Genomic DNA, 16,915 nt, shown 5'->3' on the forward strand with positions numbered 1-16,915 from the left:
GGTCTCGGGTCTGGCAGCCTCAAACTTTCTTCTCTCTCTCTAGCAAAGCAGAGGTTGATAGGTTCTTGATTCGTCAGGGCATCAAAAGGTTATGGTAGAAGACAGGAGAATGGGGTTGAGAGGGATAATAAATCAGCCATGATGGAACGGCAGAGCAGAGTCGATGGGCCAAATGGCCTAATTCTGCTCCTGTGCTGTTATGGTCTTAATGTCTTATCTCACAGGAGTACATTCAGCCAGAGACTCATTCCACCGAGATGCAGCACAGAGCGTCACAGGAAATCATTCCTGCCTGTGGCCATCAAACTTTACAACTCCTCCCTTGGAAGGTCAGACACCCTGAGCCAATAGGCTGGTCCTGGACTTATTTCATAATTTACTGGTATAATTTACATATTACTATTTATTATTTATGGTGCAACTGTAACGAAAACCAATTTCCCCCCAGATCAATAAAGTATGACTATGACTATCCTATAGCAGAATAATGAAAGCTGTACACAATACTCCAAATGCATAGTACTCTTAACCTTGCTATCCAACTCACAGACAAAGGAGGTGCTATTGCAGTGTGGCAGACTGACCTCTGCACGGCCAAGGTGTGGCAGCAACTCTTGGCCACCTCCTCTTACCTACCCTTCAAAGAGGACCTCACTCCAGACCATCAGAAAATTGTCTCTAGCGCCTTCGCTGACCTCATCAACTCTGGAGAGCATCCATCCACTGCCACCAAGCTCATAGCTCCCTTGTCCCTTCCCATTGTTGGGATGCCATACTGGAAAATAGGAGCCCCACTGCTGAAAGGTCATCAGATGGTGTACGGATAGTCAGCGTTGCACTGGGGTCCAAAGATCGACTCCAGTGGCTCCCCGTGGGCAGAGCTTATTGGACTGACTATCCAAGAGTGGCTCTTCAACATGCAATTTTGCAGTTGTTTGAAATCTAGAGCAGCACACGCACAATGCTGGAGGAACTCTGTAGGTCAGGCAGCATCCACAGAGTGGAATAAAGTCTATGTTTGGGGCCGGGACCCTTCACTGGAAAGGAAGCTGGAAGAATTGAGAATGTGAATGTGTGGGAATGGGGAAGGAGTAGAAGCTGGAGAGAGATGGGTGAAGTGGACTTGGAGATCACGTGGGGGAGCAGTGAGAGAGGGTCTCACTGAACTCCTGTCGAAGAGAGGATTAAAGTTCAGTGTAGCCATTCCTCATAGTGAATCCAAACGTTTCAGAATGCCAGTCTGGTGTTGGAGGCTTTGCTTTGTGCCCCGTGGATACCCGAAGATGGACTGAAAGGAAGCATGGGGCCTTGCAATCCAGGCTCTGGTCACTGATTACAGCTCCAGGAATGAGAATCTGTTCCCAGAGCTGAGGAGTAACAGTGAGGGTGACGGTTCCACCTTCATCCTGAGCGAAGACCTATGCCTTGCTATCCTGTGCAATTTCTCATCGGAGCTTTCAGTTCCCCCTCGTCTGATGGTTTTCTTTTGCTCTCCAGGCCGAGCCTCTGGTAGTGGACCTGAAGGATCTCTTCCAACTGGTGTACAACCTGAAGAAAAAGGAGGAAGCTGAAAATCAAACTAAGGTCAGGAATATATTTTGGGCATGGTAACATAGAGAATTGGTGGTGTTGAGTGATGGGCAGGAAGCACTGGGTATGGAGTTGGTTGTCCATACCTACCAAGGTCCCAATTAAGCCAGTTCCATCTGCCCGAGTTTGGCCCATATCCCCCTAAACCAGGGGTTCCCAAACTGGGGTCTGCGGGCCCCTTCCTTAATGGTATTGGTCCGTGGCGTAAAGGTTGGGAACCTCTGCTCTAAACCTTTTCAATGCATCCACCAGCTGAAGTACCTTTTTAAATGTCACCGTACCTGCTTCAAACATTTCCTTCGACAGCTTGTTTCATATACTAACCAGCCTCTGGGCGCAAAAAGAGGCCCTTTACGGTGCAAGGGGAGAGAGTTAACGTCCTCTTGACTTCTCCAAACCTGGGGAGAAACTATACCTTCAGTCGCTTGGTTTTACGCAGCATGTTTTACTGAGTGAAATTGAGCTCATTCAGCATGATCAATTAATTGGCCTGGTATGTCTTTGGACAGTTCAGTTCCCTCCACAGACAGTAGTGGGATCTTACTGTACTTGGTCTCAGTACATGCTGCACTAACTGATCTCCTCTTTCCCCCCTCTAGGATGACAGCAAGCCCATTGAGGTAAGGTGTTCAACGTTTCTGCAGTCGAATTGGTTAGATTGTGGTTGGAGAGAGTTAGGAACATTCCCTCCCAGTGCAGTGTCAGTGGGATCACAGCCCAGTCGACGGCCTGCTCCAACTCCGCGCGCCAGATCAGATCTATTGTCATCTTAAATATTACAATGAAAATGAAGATTTGGAGGTGGCAGTCATTGAAAGCATTGTATGAAGGCAGTCCATTATCTACACCAGGTGTTGGCATTGATTTTGTTCATTTACAGTCAATTAGAAGAACACAGCAAGGTACACCGAATGAATTCCTCTGTCAATAACTACCAACAACTGAGACACAGTTTTATAGTACCGTCTTGGTAGAGTTCCAATTTGTTCTGTATTTCTTTTTTCTTTCAATATTTTTATTAGTTTCTACAAAGAAGAATACAGAGTACAAGAAAGTGTATATAAAGGTCGAAAAAAAACAACTACCAATTACATTATATCTATTCATAATAACAATCTCATTACCCCGTATTCATGTAGGTTAGTCAAAGTTCTATTGAAATACGCTATTGTATTTCTTTTAAATACATACCATTTTAACTACGAAACTTCAGCTAATTAGGGCAACCACTGAATTGGACTGAAGCATACGGGTCCTGATGTGTTGTAATTTCTGGAACCTACTATTCAATTCCATGTGCTTTCCACCCTGGTATGTTGTCACGGACCATCATTAGAACATGGAGAAGATACTACTGTGTCTCTGTCTCACACTGGTTTCTGTCCCTCCCCCACAGAATGGAAATCCACTATTGAACTTCGACGATGAGGTATCTGGTGCTAAGAATGTAAGTGAGTTTTTTTGGATTGGGCTGAAATTTGAAGTCCGTTGCGTGACAGTGTGGATCTTGTGCACCCTTGAATTCTCGATGGTCTTACAGTGGTACAGACCCTCTGCCCCCTCCTGTGTATTTAACGTCCGTTCTGACTGGGTGGTAGAGCAGGTGGGAAGTGAGTTGACATCACTTCCTTCGGATGTGGGCACTGATTGTTCAGTGAGCACAGGCTGTCGGCCCATTGGGTCTGTGCTGATCAAAACTACTCCCATCTGACTGCACTATATCCCTCCATTTCCTGTCTGTTCATGCCTTTAAAGATAAGCATTTTAAAAGATTAGCTTTCTGTCACATGTACATCAAAACACACAGTGAAATGCATCATTTGCGTCAATGACCAACACAGTCAAGGGGTGTGCTAGGGGCAGTTTGCAAGTGTCCATGCTGCTAGTGCCAACATAGCATGCCCACTACTTACTAACCCTCACCCACACATCTTTGGAATGGCAGAGGAACCCGGAATGCTCATAGGAAACTCGCGTAGACACGGGGAGAATGTACGTACTCCTTACACACAGCAGCAGGAATTAACCTCGGTCTTACAGTTGGCATGCTGTGTTACCTAGTTGTTTAGCTACACTGCCATGCCTTTGAAACATATGTGCTTCCTCAACTCCTGGTAGCCTGTTCTAGCACCTCCCACAGTTTAACCCCCCCACAACCTTAAAACTGTTCTGTACTATTTGCCATTTCCTCCAGTGTGGGGGAAAAGTGTCTACTTGATCTATGCCTTGAGCATCAGACAGTGAAGAACAACCCAAGTAGGTTATCAAGGTCCCAGATTGTTGGGTAGTAATTTGTGAATTCTGCATGTAATGTGAGGGTTGCCCGTACAAGGGGACTGGGAGCATGGGGTCAGTGCGGGGCAGTAATGCAGCGATCTGCTATATCAAAAGATAAAGGGGACCAGGACAAAGGATCTGCTGTAGTCCTCCTACCAGGACCTTGGCCCATAAGACCATTGACATAGAAGGAGAATTAGGCCATTTGGCCCACCAAGTCTGTTCTGCCATTCCATCATGGCTGATTTATTATCCCTCTCAACCCATTAACCTACCTTCTCTCCATAACCTTTGATACCCTGACTAATCAAGAAACTATCAACCTCCACTTTAAATGCACCCAATGACTTGGCCTCCACAGCTGTCTGTCACAATGAATTCCACAGGTTCACCACCCTCTGATTAAATAAGTTCCTCCTCATCTCTGTTGCAAGTAGATCTCTCTCGATTCTGAGGCTGTGCCCTCTGGTCCTAGACTCGCGCACTAATAGAAAACATTCTCTCTAGGCCTTTCAATGTTCAATAGATTTTTGAGATTCCCCTGTCCCCTCATTCTTCTAGAATCCTCAGTGGGTGACCTCTGCTACCTTGTGCTCTGTACCTTCCTGTAAACATAATGCCTTAAACATGAACTAATCTCCGGAATAAACTGATTTTTTTGGTGTTAATTCCACAAGAATTGTGAAATGAGGTGATGGTCATAAACTCCTCTGCCTTGTTTCATTTACAATTGAAACCGAGCCTAGTTCTGACCAGCCCCTTTAACACCTTTTTGTTGCTTTAACAGGGCATCGATCAGCTGCAGCTGTTTGGAGACATGTCCACTCCCCCTGACATCCACTCGCCCTCGGTAAGCAAAGCCTTAGCGGCAGGCCTTGGGTTGTGCAGGAGGTGCTGTGACCATGCTGAGAGTTTGGCACCTTCTGATCAGTTCAGGTGGAGGGGGGATCCCCAAGTCAACAAGTCCTCTCTGGCATGGAAGGTTTGGAGTGAGACTGGTATTTCATTTTGGGGATCTGCTTTCAAGGACTCTACAGCTTGTATTCTCTATTGTTATTATTTTCCTTTTGGTATTTGCCCAGTCTGTCTCTCGCAGGTTGTCTGTTCGTCGGTCCTTGTCTTTGGTTCTCTATTTATTTAGAGGCACAGCGTGGAATGGGCCCTTCTGGCTTTGGAGCCATGCTGCAAGCACCCCGCCAAATTAATCCTGGGCTAATCACTGGATCATTTTTCAATGACCAATCAACTCACTGACCGGTACGTTGTTGGACTGTGGGAGGAAACCAGAGCACCCGGAGGAAACCCACACGTTCACGGGGAGAACGTTCAAACTCCTTACAGATGTCATCGGAATTAAACTCCAAACTTAGAGTTGTGATAACTGTTACGCTACCGGGGGGGCCCATGATTCCACTGTTTCTTTGTGGTTACTGTGAATGCCTGCAGCGAAACAAGTCTCAGGGTTGTATTATGGTGACATGTAAATACTTTGGTGATAAACTTACTTTGAACTGGTAATTGTAGATGCAGACGTGTACTTGTAAAACTGGACTTTGAGCTGCTCTCAGAGTTTGGACTATTTAAAGTGGAAATCTCCCAGTGGAGCACACAGTACCCACCCCTAACCCTCTGTTATTGTTTACAGTAGGCATGTGTTGCTGCCGGTTCATGCCCGGCTACGGAAAGACTAGGTTTCTGCCTCTGTTGGTGATTAAAACCTCCACTGGCTCTTTGTCATGTGGCTTACTGCCACTGTTTCCCGCATCAGTCCTACACAAGGCCCCTCAGCTGAACTTGCAATTTAATCCACCCTTTCCTTCATCCCTAACCCCTCCACTTCAAACCACCCCCTCCACTTAAAGGAATTTTTCCAATTCCCTTGATATGAAATTGTGTAAGTTTCAGTTACTTTGATAATAAATTTACTTTGCAAACAAAGTTCATGTATGTCGCAACACACTACCTTGAGATTCTTTTTATTGCAAGCATTTGCAGGAAAAAATACAACAGTTTCCAAAAAAATGTGTACATAAAGACTGTGCAAAGAGAGAAAGTTAGGTATAAAGAGTCCTTGGAAATGAATCTGTAGATTGTGGGAATGAGTTCAGAGTTGTGGTGAGTGAAATTGTCCACGCCTGTTCAGGAGCCTGATGGTTGTCGGGTAATTACCATTTCGGTACTTAGTGGTGTGGGACCTAAGGCTCCTGTCCCTCCTGCCCGATGGCAGTAGCGAGAAGAGAGCATGTCCTGCATGTGGGCTTTGCAGACTGAACTGGCATTTAATTGCCCTTCCCTCGTTACCCTTGAGTGACAGTGAGCTGTCACCTTGAACTGCTGCAGTGTTTGACCTGTGGGTGTACAGACCTAACTTAAGGAACTGATTCTGCCTTAAGACCATAACACATGTTTAGGAGTGAAATTAGGCCATTTGGCCCATCTGCTCTGCCATTCCGTCATGGCTGATTTACTATCCCTCTCAACCCCATTCTCCTGCCTTCTCCCCATAATCTTTGACCTGACTAATCAAGAGCCTATCAAACACCGCTTTAAATACACCCAGTGACATGGCCTTCACAGCTGTCTATGGCAAAGAATTCCACAGATCCACTATCCTCTGGCTAACCTCATCTCTGTTCTAAAGGGATTTTAACATAGGCTGGTATCCCAGGAGACTGGAACTGGGCTTCCAATGCAGTCAGAATCTGCATCTAGGACCCTGTTGTTTAAATCCTAGTACATTAGATGTTTCACAAACAAGAGAAAATCTGCAGATGCTGGAAATCTAAGCAACACACACAAAATCAAGGGTTTAGATGGGGCAGAGTTTATTAAGTGTGTCCAGGACGAATTCCTGTCACAGTATGTGGATTGCAGAGAGACATTGATAGGATGCAGAAGTGGGCTGAGAAGTGGCAGATGGAGTTCAACCCAGAGAAGTGTGAAGTGGTACACTTTGGAAGGACAAACTCCAAGGCAGAGTACAAAGTAAATGGCAGGATACTTGGTAGTGTGGAGGAGCAGAGGGATCTGGGGGTACATGCCCACAGATCCCTGAAAGTTGCCTCACAGGTAGACAGGGTAGTTAAGAAAGCTTATGGAGTGTTAGCTTTCTTAAGTCGAGGGATAGAGTTTAAGAGTCACGATGTAATGATACAGCTCTATAAAACTCTGGTTAGGCCACACTTGGAGTACTGTGTCCAGTTCTGGTCGCCTCACTATGGGTGGAAGCATTGGAGAGGGTACAGAGGAGATTTACCAGGATGCTGCCTGGTTTAGAGAGTATGCATTATGATCAGAGATTAAGGGAGCTAGGGCTTTACTCTTTGGAGAGAAGGAGGATGAGAGGAGACATGATAGAGGTGTACAAGATAATAAGAGGAATAGATAGAGTGGATAGCCAGCGCCTCTTCCCCAGGGCACCACTGCTCAATACAAGAGGACATGGCTTTAAGGTAAGGGGTGGGAAGTTCAAGGGGGATATTAGAGGAAGGTTTTTTTTACTCAGAGACTGGTTGATGCGTGGAATGCACTGCCTGAGTCAGTGGTGGAGGCAGATACACTAGTGAAGTTTAAGAGACTACTGGACAGGTATATGGAGGAATTTAAGGTGGGGGCTTATATGGGAGGCAGGGTTTGAGGGTCGGCACAACATTGTGGGCCGAAGGGCCTGTACTGTGCTGTACTATTCTATGTTCTATGTTCTAAAATGCTGGAGGAACTCAGCAGGCCAGGCAGCATCTATAGAATAAAAGTATTGCAGATGTCTCGGGCCGAGACCCTTCATTAGGATCAACAGATGCGTTCAGCAGAGTTCACACAGAATATCCAGAGAATGTCATTAGGCATATGTTGGGTTATCTCAATCCATAATAGTGCGTTCAAATCTGTTACAATAGATAGAGACATAGAAACTCTATGGCACAATACAGGCCCTTCGACCCACAAAGCTGGGCCGAGCAAGTCCTTATCTTAGAAATTACCTAGGGTTACCTATAGCCCTCTATTTTTCTAAGCTCCGTGTATCTGTCCAGGAGTCTCTTAAAAGACCCTATTGTATCCACCTCCACCACCATTGCCAGCAGCCCATTCCACACACTCACCACTCTCTGCGTTTTTAAAAAAAAAACTTACCTCTGACATCTCCTCTGTACCTACTTCCAAACACCTTAAAACTGTGCCCTCTCGTGCTAGCCATTTCAGCCCTGAGGAAAAAAGCCTCTGACTATCCACACGATCAATGCCTGTTCCTTTTTGAGGCGAATGTCAGTTCATTCAGTCTGTCCAGGGAATGTCACTGGGCATGTGTGTATTTGGGTTATTTAAGTCCATAAAATAATCTGATTCTTGAGGGGGAGTAATTGGGATCATGCGTACTGGGCTATGGCCAGAGGTGTATTTTTACAGATCATTACAGTATGGAATTCTTTGACCATGTGGTTGTTGGAAGCAATTTTCATTCCAAAGGAATTAGAGCGTTGGAATTCAACAACCTAATTCTGCTTTAGCCAAGTCTTCCATTGAGAGCTTCGTTAGATTAATACCCCGGCTGGTTAAGTAACATCATACACAGGAGATTCTGCAGATGCTGGAAATCCAGAGCAACGCACACAAACTGCTGGAGGAACTCAGCAGGTCTGGCAGCTTCTACAGAGAGAAATAAACAGTCAGTCTTTCGAGACTGGAAAGGAAGTAGCAGAAGCGAGACTTGGGAGGGGAAGAAGCACGAGCTGATAACTGAGATCAGATGAGGAAGGTTGGCGGGTGGGGGCTGAAGTAAGAAGCTGGGAGGTGATGGGTGGAAAAATTAAAGGGCTAAGGGCTTAAGGAATCTGATGGGAGAGGAGGGTGGACCATGGGAGAAAGGGAAGGGAGGGCACCAGAGGGACGTGACATGCAGGTGAGGAGAAGAGGAGGGGTAAGAGAGGAACAGAGAAAGAAAGAAGTGACAGAGAGAAATTCCTGGAAGTGAGGACCTGATGGTACCTGATGGGTCTTGGTCAACTATTTGTGCCCCTCTATAGATGCTGCCTGACTTGCTGAGTTCCTTCAACGTCTAGTGTGTTACCTGGGTTTGACATGACCAGAGAACCAGGTTTTCCCTGATTCTGCCCTCACCTATGCCAGCTAAGTATACCAGCCAGGTCACTTTGTCTAAAGTGAAGCTTCTACACAATTCATAGCTGAATGAAATGTGAGTAAATTAAGCCCCAGGATAGCGTTGGACAAAGGCGTGCCCCTGGTAACCGGAGAGAGTCTGCTTCTGCCCCATCTACCAGTGGTGTTGGGATCACTGCCACATGCTGCTCTGCTATTGGCCCACAAACAGGCCAATTGGCACCAAGCTTGTTCTCACCCATTGAGACCAAATTGCCCTGATGGTTTGCTTGCCTTGGTTAAACACTCTCCTTTAACCGGTCAACCTACACTGCAGACTGTAGATAACATTGACAGCAGGGTGGGGGGAGGACTGCACTGACTGTTGCTCCCTTCAGAAGAAATCTTGCCCTTTGGCTAGACCCTTTTGTTTTAGCTTTTGTTGATCCTGTGATTGAAATTTCCTTCTCTCTGTCAATGATCAGGAAAACAATGACGGCTCTTTGGGTTGCTTGTTGGACTTGCCCTCTCCTGAAATGGATCCCTTGAACACCTGTGTGAAAGGCAATCCCTTCCGTGATGAGACCACCGCTTCCTCGCTCAACTTCTTCCCCACGCCTGACCCCAACCCCTTTGGAAATGATCCTTTCTCCGAACATAACCAATCAGTACCTCAGTCTGTTGATTCTGCAAATTGCTCCAATCAGAAAGACGGAGTGCTTGCTTTCCTAGATGCTGCCAGCAGTCTTGACTTTGACCACCTGTCTAGTCCAGTCACAAGCTCTAAGGTTGACTCATCACCTTGGCCGCTGAATGGATTACCAGGCCAAGAACCAAGTGATTCAGTTAGCAAGCCGGCACCCAATCCTTTTGCTGAAATCTCTGGCCCTGCACCAGCCACGCACAATGGCTTGAAACCAGACACTCAAAGCGCTTCAACCAAGCAGATGGATTCCCTTCTGGGACAAGGTCTTGACTCCATCACTCTGTCCCCTCCACCGCAGAGCGCCAAAGGAGGACGAGGCAGGCGAGCTATCCAGGTGAAAAATCCTCTATCCACTTTTCATTAACTAACCACCTAGTGACTAACCAGTGGCCAATCCCAACATAACTCTGTGCATCTCCCAGTAACCTGCAGTTCTGCTGGTTCTCTTGAATGTCTAAGTGTTTCTGTTTGTTGCTTACACTCGGTCACTTTCAGATCTAACACTGAGTCAACTAAATTTATTAAGAGTGACATGCTGGAGATTGCGAATCTCAATTAACATTCTTGGGATGATTTGGTATCTTTCCTGCTGGTCCCACTGGATTACTCGAGCAATTGGTGTAACCTTGTTGGCAAATGCATGCTGTGAGCGCCCCGCTCCCCCCAGCACTGCCTTCTCTTCAGCGAGTACAGAGCCTGGGTCTTCCCTCTTGTAGGAGGGGCTTGCAGTCCTTCAGGCTAATTCCAAGCCAGTAATGTGTAAATTCAAATTCAACCTGACAGACCATAAGATACAGGAGCAGAATTAGGAAATTCAGCCCATCGAGTCTGCTCCACCATTCAACCATGGCTGATTTATTATCCCTCTCAATCCCGTTCTCCTGCCTTCTCCCTGTAATCTTTAGCACCCTTATTAATCAAGAACTTGTCAACCTCTGCTTTAAATATACCCAATAACTTGGCCCCTACAGCAATTTATGGCAATAAATTCCACAAATTCATCACCCCCTAGCTAAAGAAATTGCTCTTCATCTCTGCCCTAAGGGGATGTCCTTCTATTCCAAGGCTGTTCCCTCTGGTCCTAGACTCCCTGTACTCCCCCATTATTGGAAACATCCTGTCTACATCCATTCTATATAAGCCTTTCAATATTCGATAGGTTTCAATGAGATCCCCCATCATTCTTCTGAACTCCAGGGAGCCTAAAGCCATCAAATACTACGTACATTGACCCTTTTGTTCCCAGGATTTTTCTCACGAACCTCCAGACCCTCTCCATGCAGATTTGGGTGGGTTTGTGCTGTGGCCAATTTCTACACTGGGTTGTGGTATAATCGAATTACAGGAGGCCATTTCTGACCCCACAGACCTTCACCTTTCCTGTATCCCTGCACAGGACTTCTCCTTCAGCCTCTGAAAGGCTTGCTTCCCATCTCTTGCAGACCACGAGTGACAATGTTGTATCCAGTACCGCTGTGGTTCAGCCTCTAGCACCGTCGGGTCTCGGTGCTCTGGACCTGTTCAACGTTGCGGTCTCCACATCTTCTCTGGCCGGTCCAGGTAAGACCTTGAGCAACACGTACGCGCACAAGGTGCTGGGGAAACTCCGTAAGTCAGACAGCATCTTGTCAAATCTGTTTTATCGAGCCAAGTCTTTATATGACATTGGTCAGACAGCATGGAACTATGTAACCAGGGATGGCTTGTACTTAACAGAAAGACCTTCATATTTCTCTGCTGTCCCTGCTCCCAGGAGCCCCTGTTAGGGATCTGTGTGACCCTTGACCTTGAGAACTCACATAGGCTGGGGCCAGTGAGCTGGGAGCTTTTGTATGGCAGAATGTTTCAACCAGGCTGTGCGTGGTGACAGGAGAGACTACAGGTACATATGAGGGGTGATTGATAAGTTCGTGGCCTAGGGTAGAGGATTCAAGATTCAAAGATTCAAAAAATTTTATTGTCATTCTAACCGTACATCAGCTCTGCAGGGCAGAATGAGACAGTGTTTCTCAGGAGCAGTGCAATCATAACATAACACACGCAACACTAAATAATAAACATAACAATAAATAGAAAACACAACAGCCACGTGTCAGTTAAAATCAGTTATAAGTGTCCAGTGCAAGTTAGAAGTGTCCAAAGCAGAGTCAGGTAGAGCAGCTATTTAGCAGTCTGACTGCCTGTGGGAGGAAGCTGTTTAGTAGCCTTGTGGTTTTAGTTTTGATGCTCCTGTAACGTTTGCCTGATGGCAGAAGAACAAACAGTTCATGGAGAGGGTGTGAGGGGTCTTTGATGATGTACCGTGTCTTCTGGAGGCATCGACTCTGAAAGAGGTCTTGGACAGAAGGTAGGGAGACCCCAATAACCTTCTCTGCTCCCCTAACCACCCTCTGCAAGGCTTTTTTGTTGACAGCACTGCAGCTGGAGTACTGGAGAAGGAATCAGTTTTAGAAATCCTAGCACAGTTATTTTTCAACATAGTCCCCTCCTACGTTTACACACTTAGTCCAGCGGCCGTGAAGCATACGGATCCTTTCTTTGTAGAAGTCGGTGACTTGGACCTCCAGAAAGTGGTCCACAGCAGGGGTGATTGATAAGTTCGTGGCCTAAGGTAGACAGATATGAGTTATACAGCTCTCGTTGCATGTAAGAGAGTTCAACTCTTTGAGTGATAATGCAGAAAGTTTGAAGTTAGTAACTCATCTCCTTCCACCTTAGGCCGCAAACTTATCGATATCCTCTCGTATATTAGCTGCAGGAGAATGAGGGAAGATTTGATAGAGGTGAAAAGTTCTGAGGCACATCTATATCACTAGGGTGCCTAAGACTTTTGCACAGTACGTCTTTCCACCATGTGCTTCAAATCAAATCAAAATGAACCCACGCAGAGGTTGAGGGTTATGGGCCAACCATGAGCAGGTGGGGGTAATTTGCTGTGCAACAGTCACATGGGCAAGTTGACTGCAGGGCCCGTTTTCATGTCGACTGACTACGGCCTCTGTCCGTGGTATCGGATCTCCTGTGATGGTGCACAATTCAGATGGAGTGGGTGTGCAATAAAAGCTATTGATTATTTATCTTTTGTTTAGAGATACGACATAGAACAGGCCCTTTCAGCCCAACAAACCACACCACCCAGCCTAATAACAGGACAATTTCCAATGACCAACTAACCTGCTAACGGGCACATCATTAAACTGTGGGAGGAAACCCACAAGGTCGGGGGGAGAATGTGCCGAAATTCCAAACTCTGAACGCCCCGAGCTGGGAGAGGGTCACGCTAAGAGTTATGCAAACCGCTATGCTGCCCAGAACTCATCTAGAAGTGTCCAATAGGTGGTGTCCGAGTGGTTCCTAGTCCACAGGTTGACTGAGTTGTGCTCTGCTCTCTCTAGGTTTGATGGGACCTTCCCAGAGCAGGTGGGGGCAGCCGCTTGCTCAGCCTGGCCCACTGCCTCCAGGGCCTGTTCTTGGTGGTTCGGCCTCCTTTGTGCAGTCGGCTGTATTCGGAGGGTGCCCCGCTGTGGTCTGGAGCCAACCGCCTTCCTTTGGCGCCATGCCAACTCCTTCCAGCTGGGCTCAGCTCTCCGTGCCAACACCACCACCACCACCGCCTGTGTGGGGCCAGCCACTCCCTCAAGCCCACCCGTTTGGGTCCAATCCCTTTGCGCCCTCCCTTCCGATGATGCAGGCTCCAGCCATGGCTTCAGGGCCCCCGCCTACCCCACCTCCACGGCCCGCCCCTCAGGCCGGACCCCAGGACTCAGCCAAGCAGCCCACCAGTGCCTTCACTGCCTTGGACCCCCTGGGAGACAAGGAGAAGAAGAGTATCAAAGAGATGTTCAAGGACTTCCAGATCGCCAAGCCGCCCACCATTCCGGCGCGGAGAGGGGAGCAGCCAGCCATTCCCGGGGCATCCGGGGCCTTCGGTCAATATTTTGGCACCAAAGTGGGCGTGGCACAGGAAATAGCCGATCACGATGACTTCGACATCAGTCAGATCTCTCCAGCTGAACCCAATGGTAATGGGCTTTGTCACCTGAGGCACAGTTTGTGTAGGTTGTACAGAAGTGGTTGAAGATAGCTGAGAGTTGGTGGGCGTCTAGGAAGGGCTGGCATCAATGCTGAATTATGGGTGAAGGTGGCAAGGTTGGGGCACCAGCAGGGGGGCAAGAAATGGGTCATCCTTCGTGATGGGTATGCAATAGAGATTCATGATTGTTTAATGTCATTTCCAGTACACAAGTGTAAAGGTGAGCCTCCGGATCTGATGCAGCAGAAAAAAACTATGCTAAAGAATACAATAGTAAAAACAAACACAATAAATATAAATAAGATAGCTTCTATCCATAGATGGATTGTATATCCATAAAGTGACGCTGGGCACAGGAGTGTCTGTACATAAGGTGACTGACAGGAAATGATAAAGTAGTGGTGGTTGGGGGTGTGGAGGGGTGGGTTAGTGGGTGGAGGTGTTGATCAGCCTCACTGCTTGGGGAAATGAGAGTTTGAGTCTGGAGGTCCTGGTGTGGGTGCAACATCGCAGTGGGACAAACCGTCCATGAGCAGAGTGGAACACAAGGGACTGCAGACCCTATCTTCCAGAGCAACAACCTGCTGGAGGAACTCAGCGGGTCGAGCGGTATCTGTGGAGGGAAGAGGATGGATGATTGATGTTTTGAGTCAACCCTTCAACTGGACTGAAGGAGGGGAAGATCCCCAGGGTAAAAGGTGAAGGGGCAGTGTACAGCAAGAGCTGGTCAGGGAAGGGTGGAGATAAGCAGATGTAGAGGGAGTATGGAGACTTGTACTGGCATTGGAGAGGGTCCAGAGGACGTGCACAAGGATGATCCTGTGGATGAAATGATTAACTTACGAGGAGTGTTTGACTTTGGGCCTGTAGTCGCTGGAGTTTAGGAGAATGAGGGGGAATCTCATTGAAACCTATTGAATATTGGAAGGACTAAATGGAGTGGATAAAGAGATGAGCTTTCCAATCATGGGTAGTCTGGGACCAGATGGCATAGCCTCGGAATAGAGGGACATCCATTAAGGAGGGATTTCTTTAGCCAGAGGGTGGTAAATCTGTGGAATTCATTGCCATAGAGGGTTGTGAAGGACAAGTCATTGGGTGTATTTAAAGCGGAGGTTGACAAGGTTCTTGATTAGTCAGGGTGTCAAAGGTTACGGAGAGAAGGCAGGAGAATGGGGTTGAGAGGGAAAATAAATCCACCATGGTGAAATGGAGGAGCAGACTCAATGGGTCAAATGGCCCCACTCTGCTGCAATCTCTGATGGACCTGGGGCTGAGGGTGGGACAGGTTGCTGGGAGTAGAGGGTCTGCTGTAAGAAAGAACAATTACGACCTGAAGTTCACTTGACCAATGTCTGTGCTTGCTGTCTCGTTACTTGTAGAATTACCGGAAGCCGCTGTGAGAGCGAGTGCCCACGCGCCAAATCCCTTTGATTCAATGGGAGACCCATTTGCTGCCCCTCCCATGGTGAGTATGGGCTGTTAGCTCATTCTGGCTTCTTTCCCCTCCTGGTTCTGATGAAGGGTCTCAGCCCAAACCATCCTCTCCGCTGATGCTGCCTGACCTGCCAAGTTTCTCCAGCGTTTTGTGTGTCGCCCTGTGCAAGTACCGTGTGGACATTTTGATGGTTTAGCGGTGGTATAGGCCACTCAAACACCAGGAGAGGCGCTTCTTCATCCTGAGGGGTCTTTACCTGAGGTGAATGTTAACATTAACCTGGTCTAGAGCCTCAGATCTAGCTGGCAGGGACCTCCCACCCTTCCCTGGGCCCCAAATATGAGCCTTGGTGCCCAGGAGTCTGAGACTGTCGCTCACTTGTTGATAAATACTGGCCCCAGCAACCCAATCTTGCTGGTGTCCAGCTGCCACCTCCCAAACCTTGGATCTGACACTTGCTAGCTGACCAGTCTCCTACAGGCCTGGTATTAACTGCACTTGAACTCTTTGACCGGCCCTAGACAACAGACTATAATTGCCTGAAGTCCTTTTTTTTTCAACGCGCGGGGTTTCCCTTCCATCACTATTGATGGTGTCCTCACCCGCATCTCCATTTCCCACATATCTGCCCTCATCCCATCCTCCCACCATAACAGGGATAGAGTTCTGCTTGTCCTGACCTACCACCTCATGAGCCTCCGTACCAGCATGTCATCCTCTCTGACCTTTCGCATCTCCAGTGGGATCTTGACCACGAAGCAAATCTTTCACTTCCCAGCCCCCGGTCCGCTTCCTGTAGAAATGACTCGACAATGTGATTCTCTTGTCCACTCATCCCTTCTCACTGATCTCCCTCCTGGCACTTCCCCCTGCAAGTGGGCTAAGTATCACTCCTGCCCATTCAGCTCCTCCCTCACCTCCGCTCAGGACCCCAAACAGACCTTCAAAGCGGGTTGAGTAAGCACTTCACCTGACATCTGTTGTATCTAACACTCCCAGTGCAGCCTCCTCCCCATCAAGGACTGGCCTTGGCCTTGTGTTTGTGTGAAGGTTCTGGAAGCTAGGCTTTCCTACTATCATCAGGTAGAAAGTACAGACGGTCCCATCCCGCCAGGTTCAGGAACAACCATCAGGCTGCTGAACCACCATGGGTAATTTCACTCACTGCAACACTGAACTGATTTCATAACCTCACTTCCAACTCTTCATAACTCCTATTCTCAGTGTCTTTTGTATTTGCGGTTTGTCTTTTGCACGTTGGTTGTTAGTCTTTGTTTCTGTAGATCTTTGTTCTATCACATGTATTTTTCCTATCACATGCATGAAAACGAATCTCTGGGTAGTATAAGGTACTTTGGTAATAAATTTCTCTTGATCTACACGAGTACGTGGAGGCACAGGTGCAATGAAAACCTGACAACGGCATCGAGAAAAGTAAACTAATTGTCTGCTTTGTATAAGAAAACCAGACCACTTTGATAATAAATTTTCATTTCTACTTTAACCCAGGTGTAAAAGTGTCTTTTTTTTTGCTTTCTAGACTGATTCCGCACCTGCTCCCACTCCACAGCCATCCTCTGACCCATTTGGAGATCACTTCAGAAACCCATTTCTTTAACACCCGGTACGTATGTGACCGTGCTTCTGTGTCTATGAGCAGAGTCCTCTTGCACGTCCTGTATTTGAGCAGGGTGACCCAGCTCTCCAGTTACTTCACAAGTCCAGTGCCAACTTCAGACTCAATCTCAGGTCAGAATCATTTCTTGTCACAAGTACA

The 16,915-nt window shown here is 47.4% G+C and overlaps 1 protein-coding gene across 2 annotated transcripts in view; it reads left to right on the top strand.

The window, feature by feature from the left end:
* The window catches only part of dab2 (DAB adaptor protein 2), an 82,938-nt gene that overhangs the window by 59,132 nt on the left and 6,891 nt on the right, over positions 1–16,915 (top strand). Inside the window, exons 6-14 of one of the 2 annotated variants that reach the window (XM_072257084.1) lie at positions 1,498–1,584; positions 2,190–2,210; positions 2,987–3,037; positions 4,655–4,717; positions 9,447–10,001; positions 11,110–11,227; positions 13,063–13,689; positions 15,083–15,168; positions 16,679–16,762. In XM_072257084.1, the coding sequence (XP_072113185.1) occupies positions 1,498–1,584; positions 2,190–2,210; positions 2,987–3,037; positions 4,655–4,717; positions 9,447–10,001; positions 11,110–11,227; positions 13,063–13,689; positions 15,083–15,168; positions 16,679–16,756 (1,686 nt within the window). In that variant the 3' untranslated portion in view covers positions 16,757–16,762. The remainder of the gene's footprint in view (positions 1–1,497; positions 1,585–2,189; positions 2,211–2,986; positions 3,038–4,654; positions 4,718–9,446; positions 10,002–11,109; positions 11,228–13,062; positions 13,690–15,082; positions 15,169–16,678; positions 16,763–16,915) is intronic. The other variant, XM_072257085.1, reaches the window with a different exon arrangement.

Source organism: Mobula birostris, chromosome 5, assembly GCF_030028105.1.
Source record: "Mobula birostris isolate sMobBir1 chromosome 5, sMobBir1.hap1, whole genome shotgun sequence".
NCBI lineage: Eukaryota > Metazoa > Chordata > Chondrichthyes > Myliobatiformes > Myliobatidae > Mobula > Mobula birostris.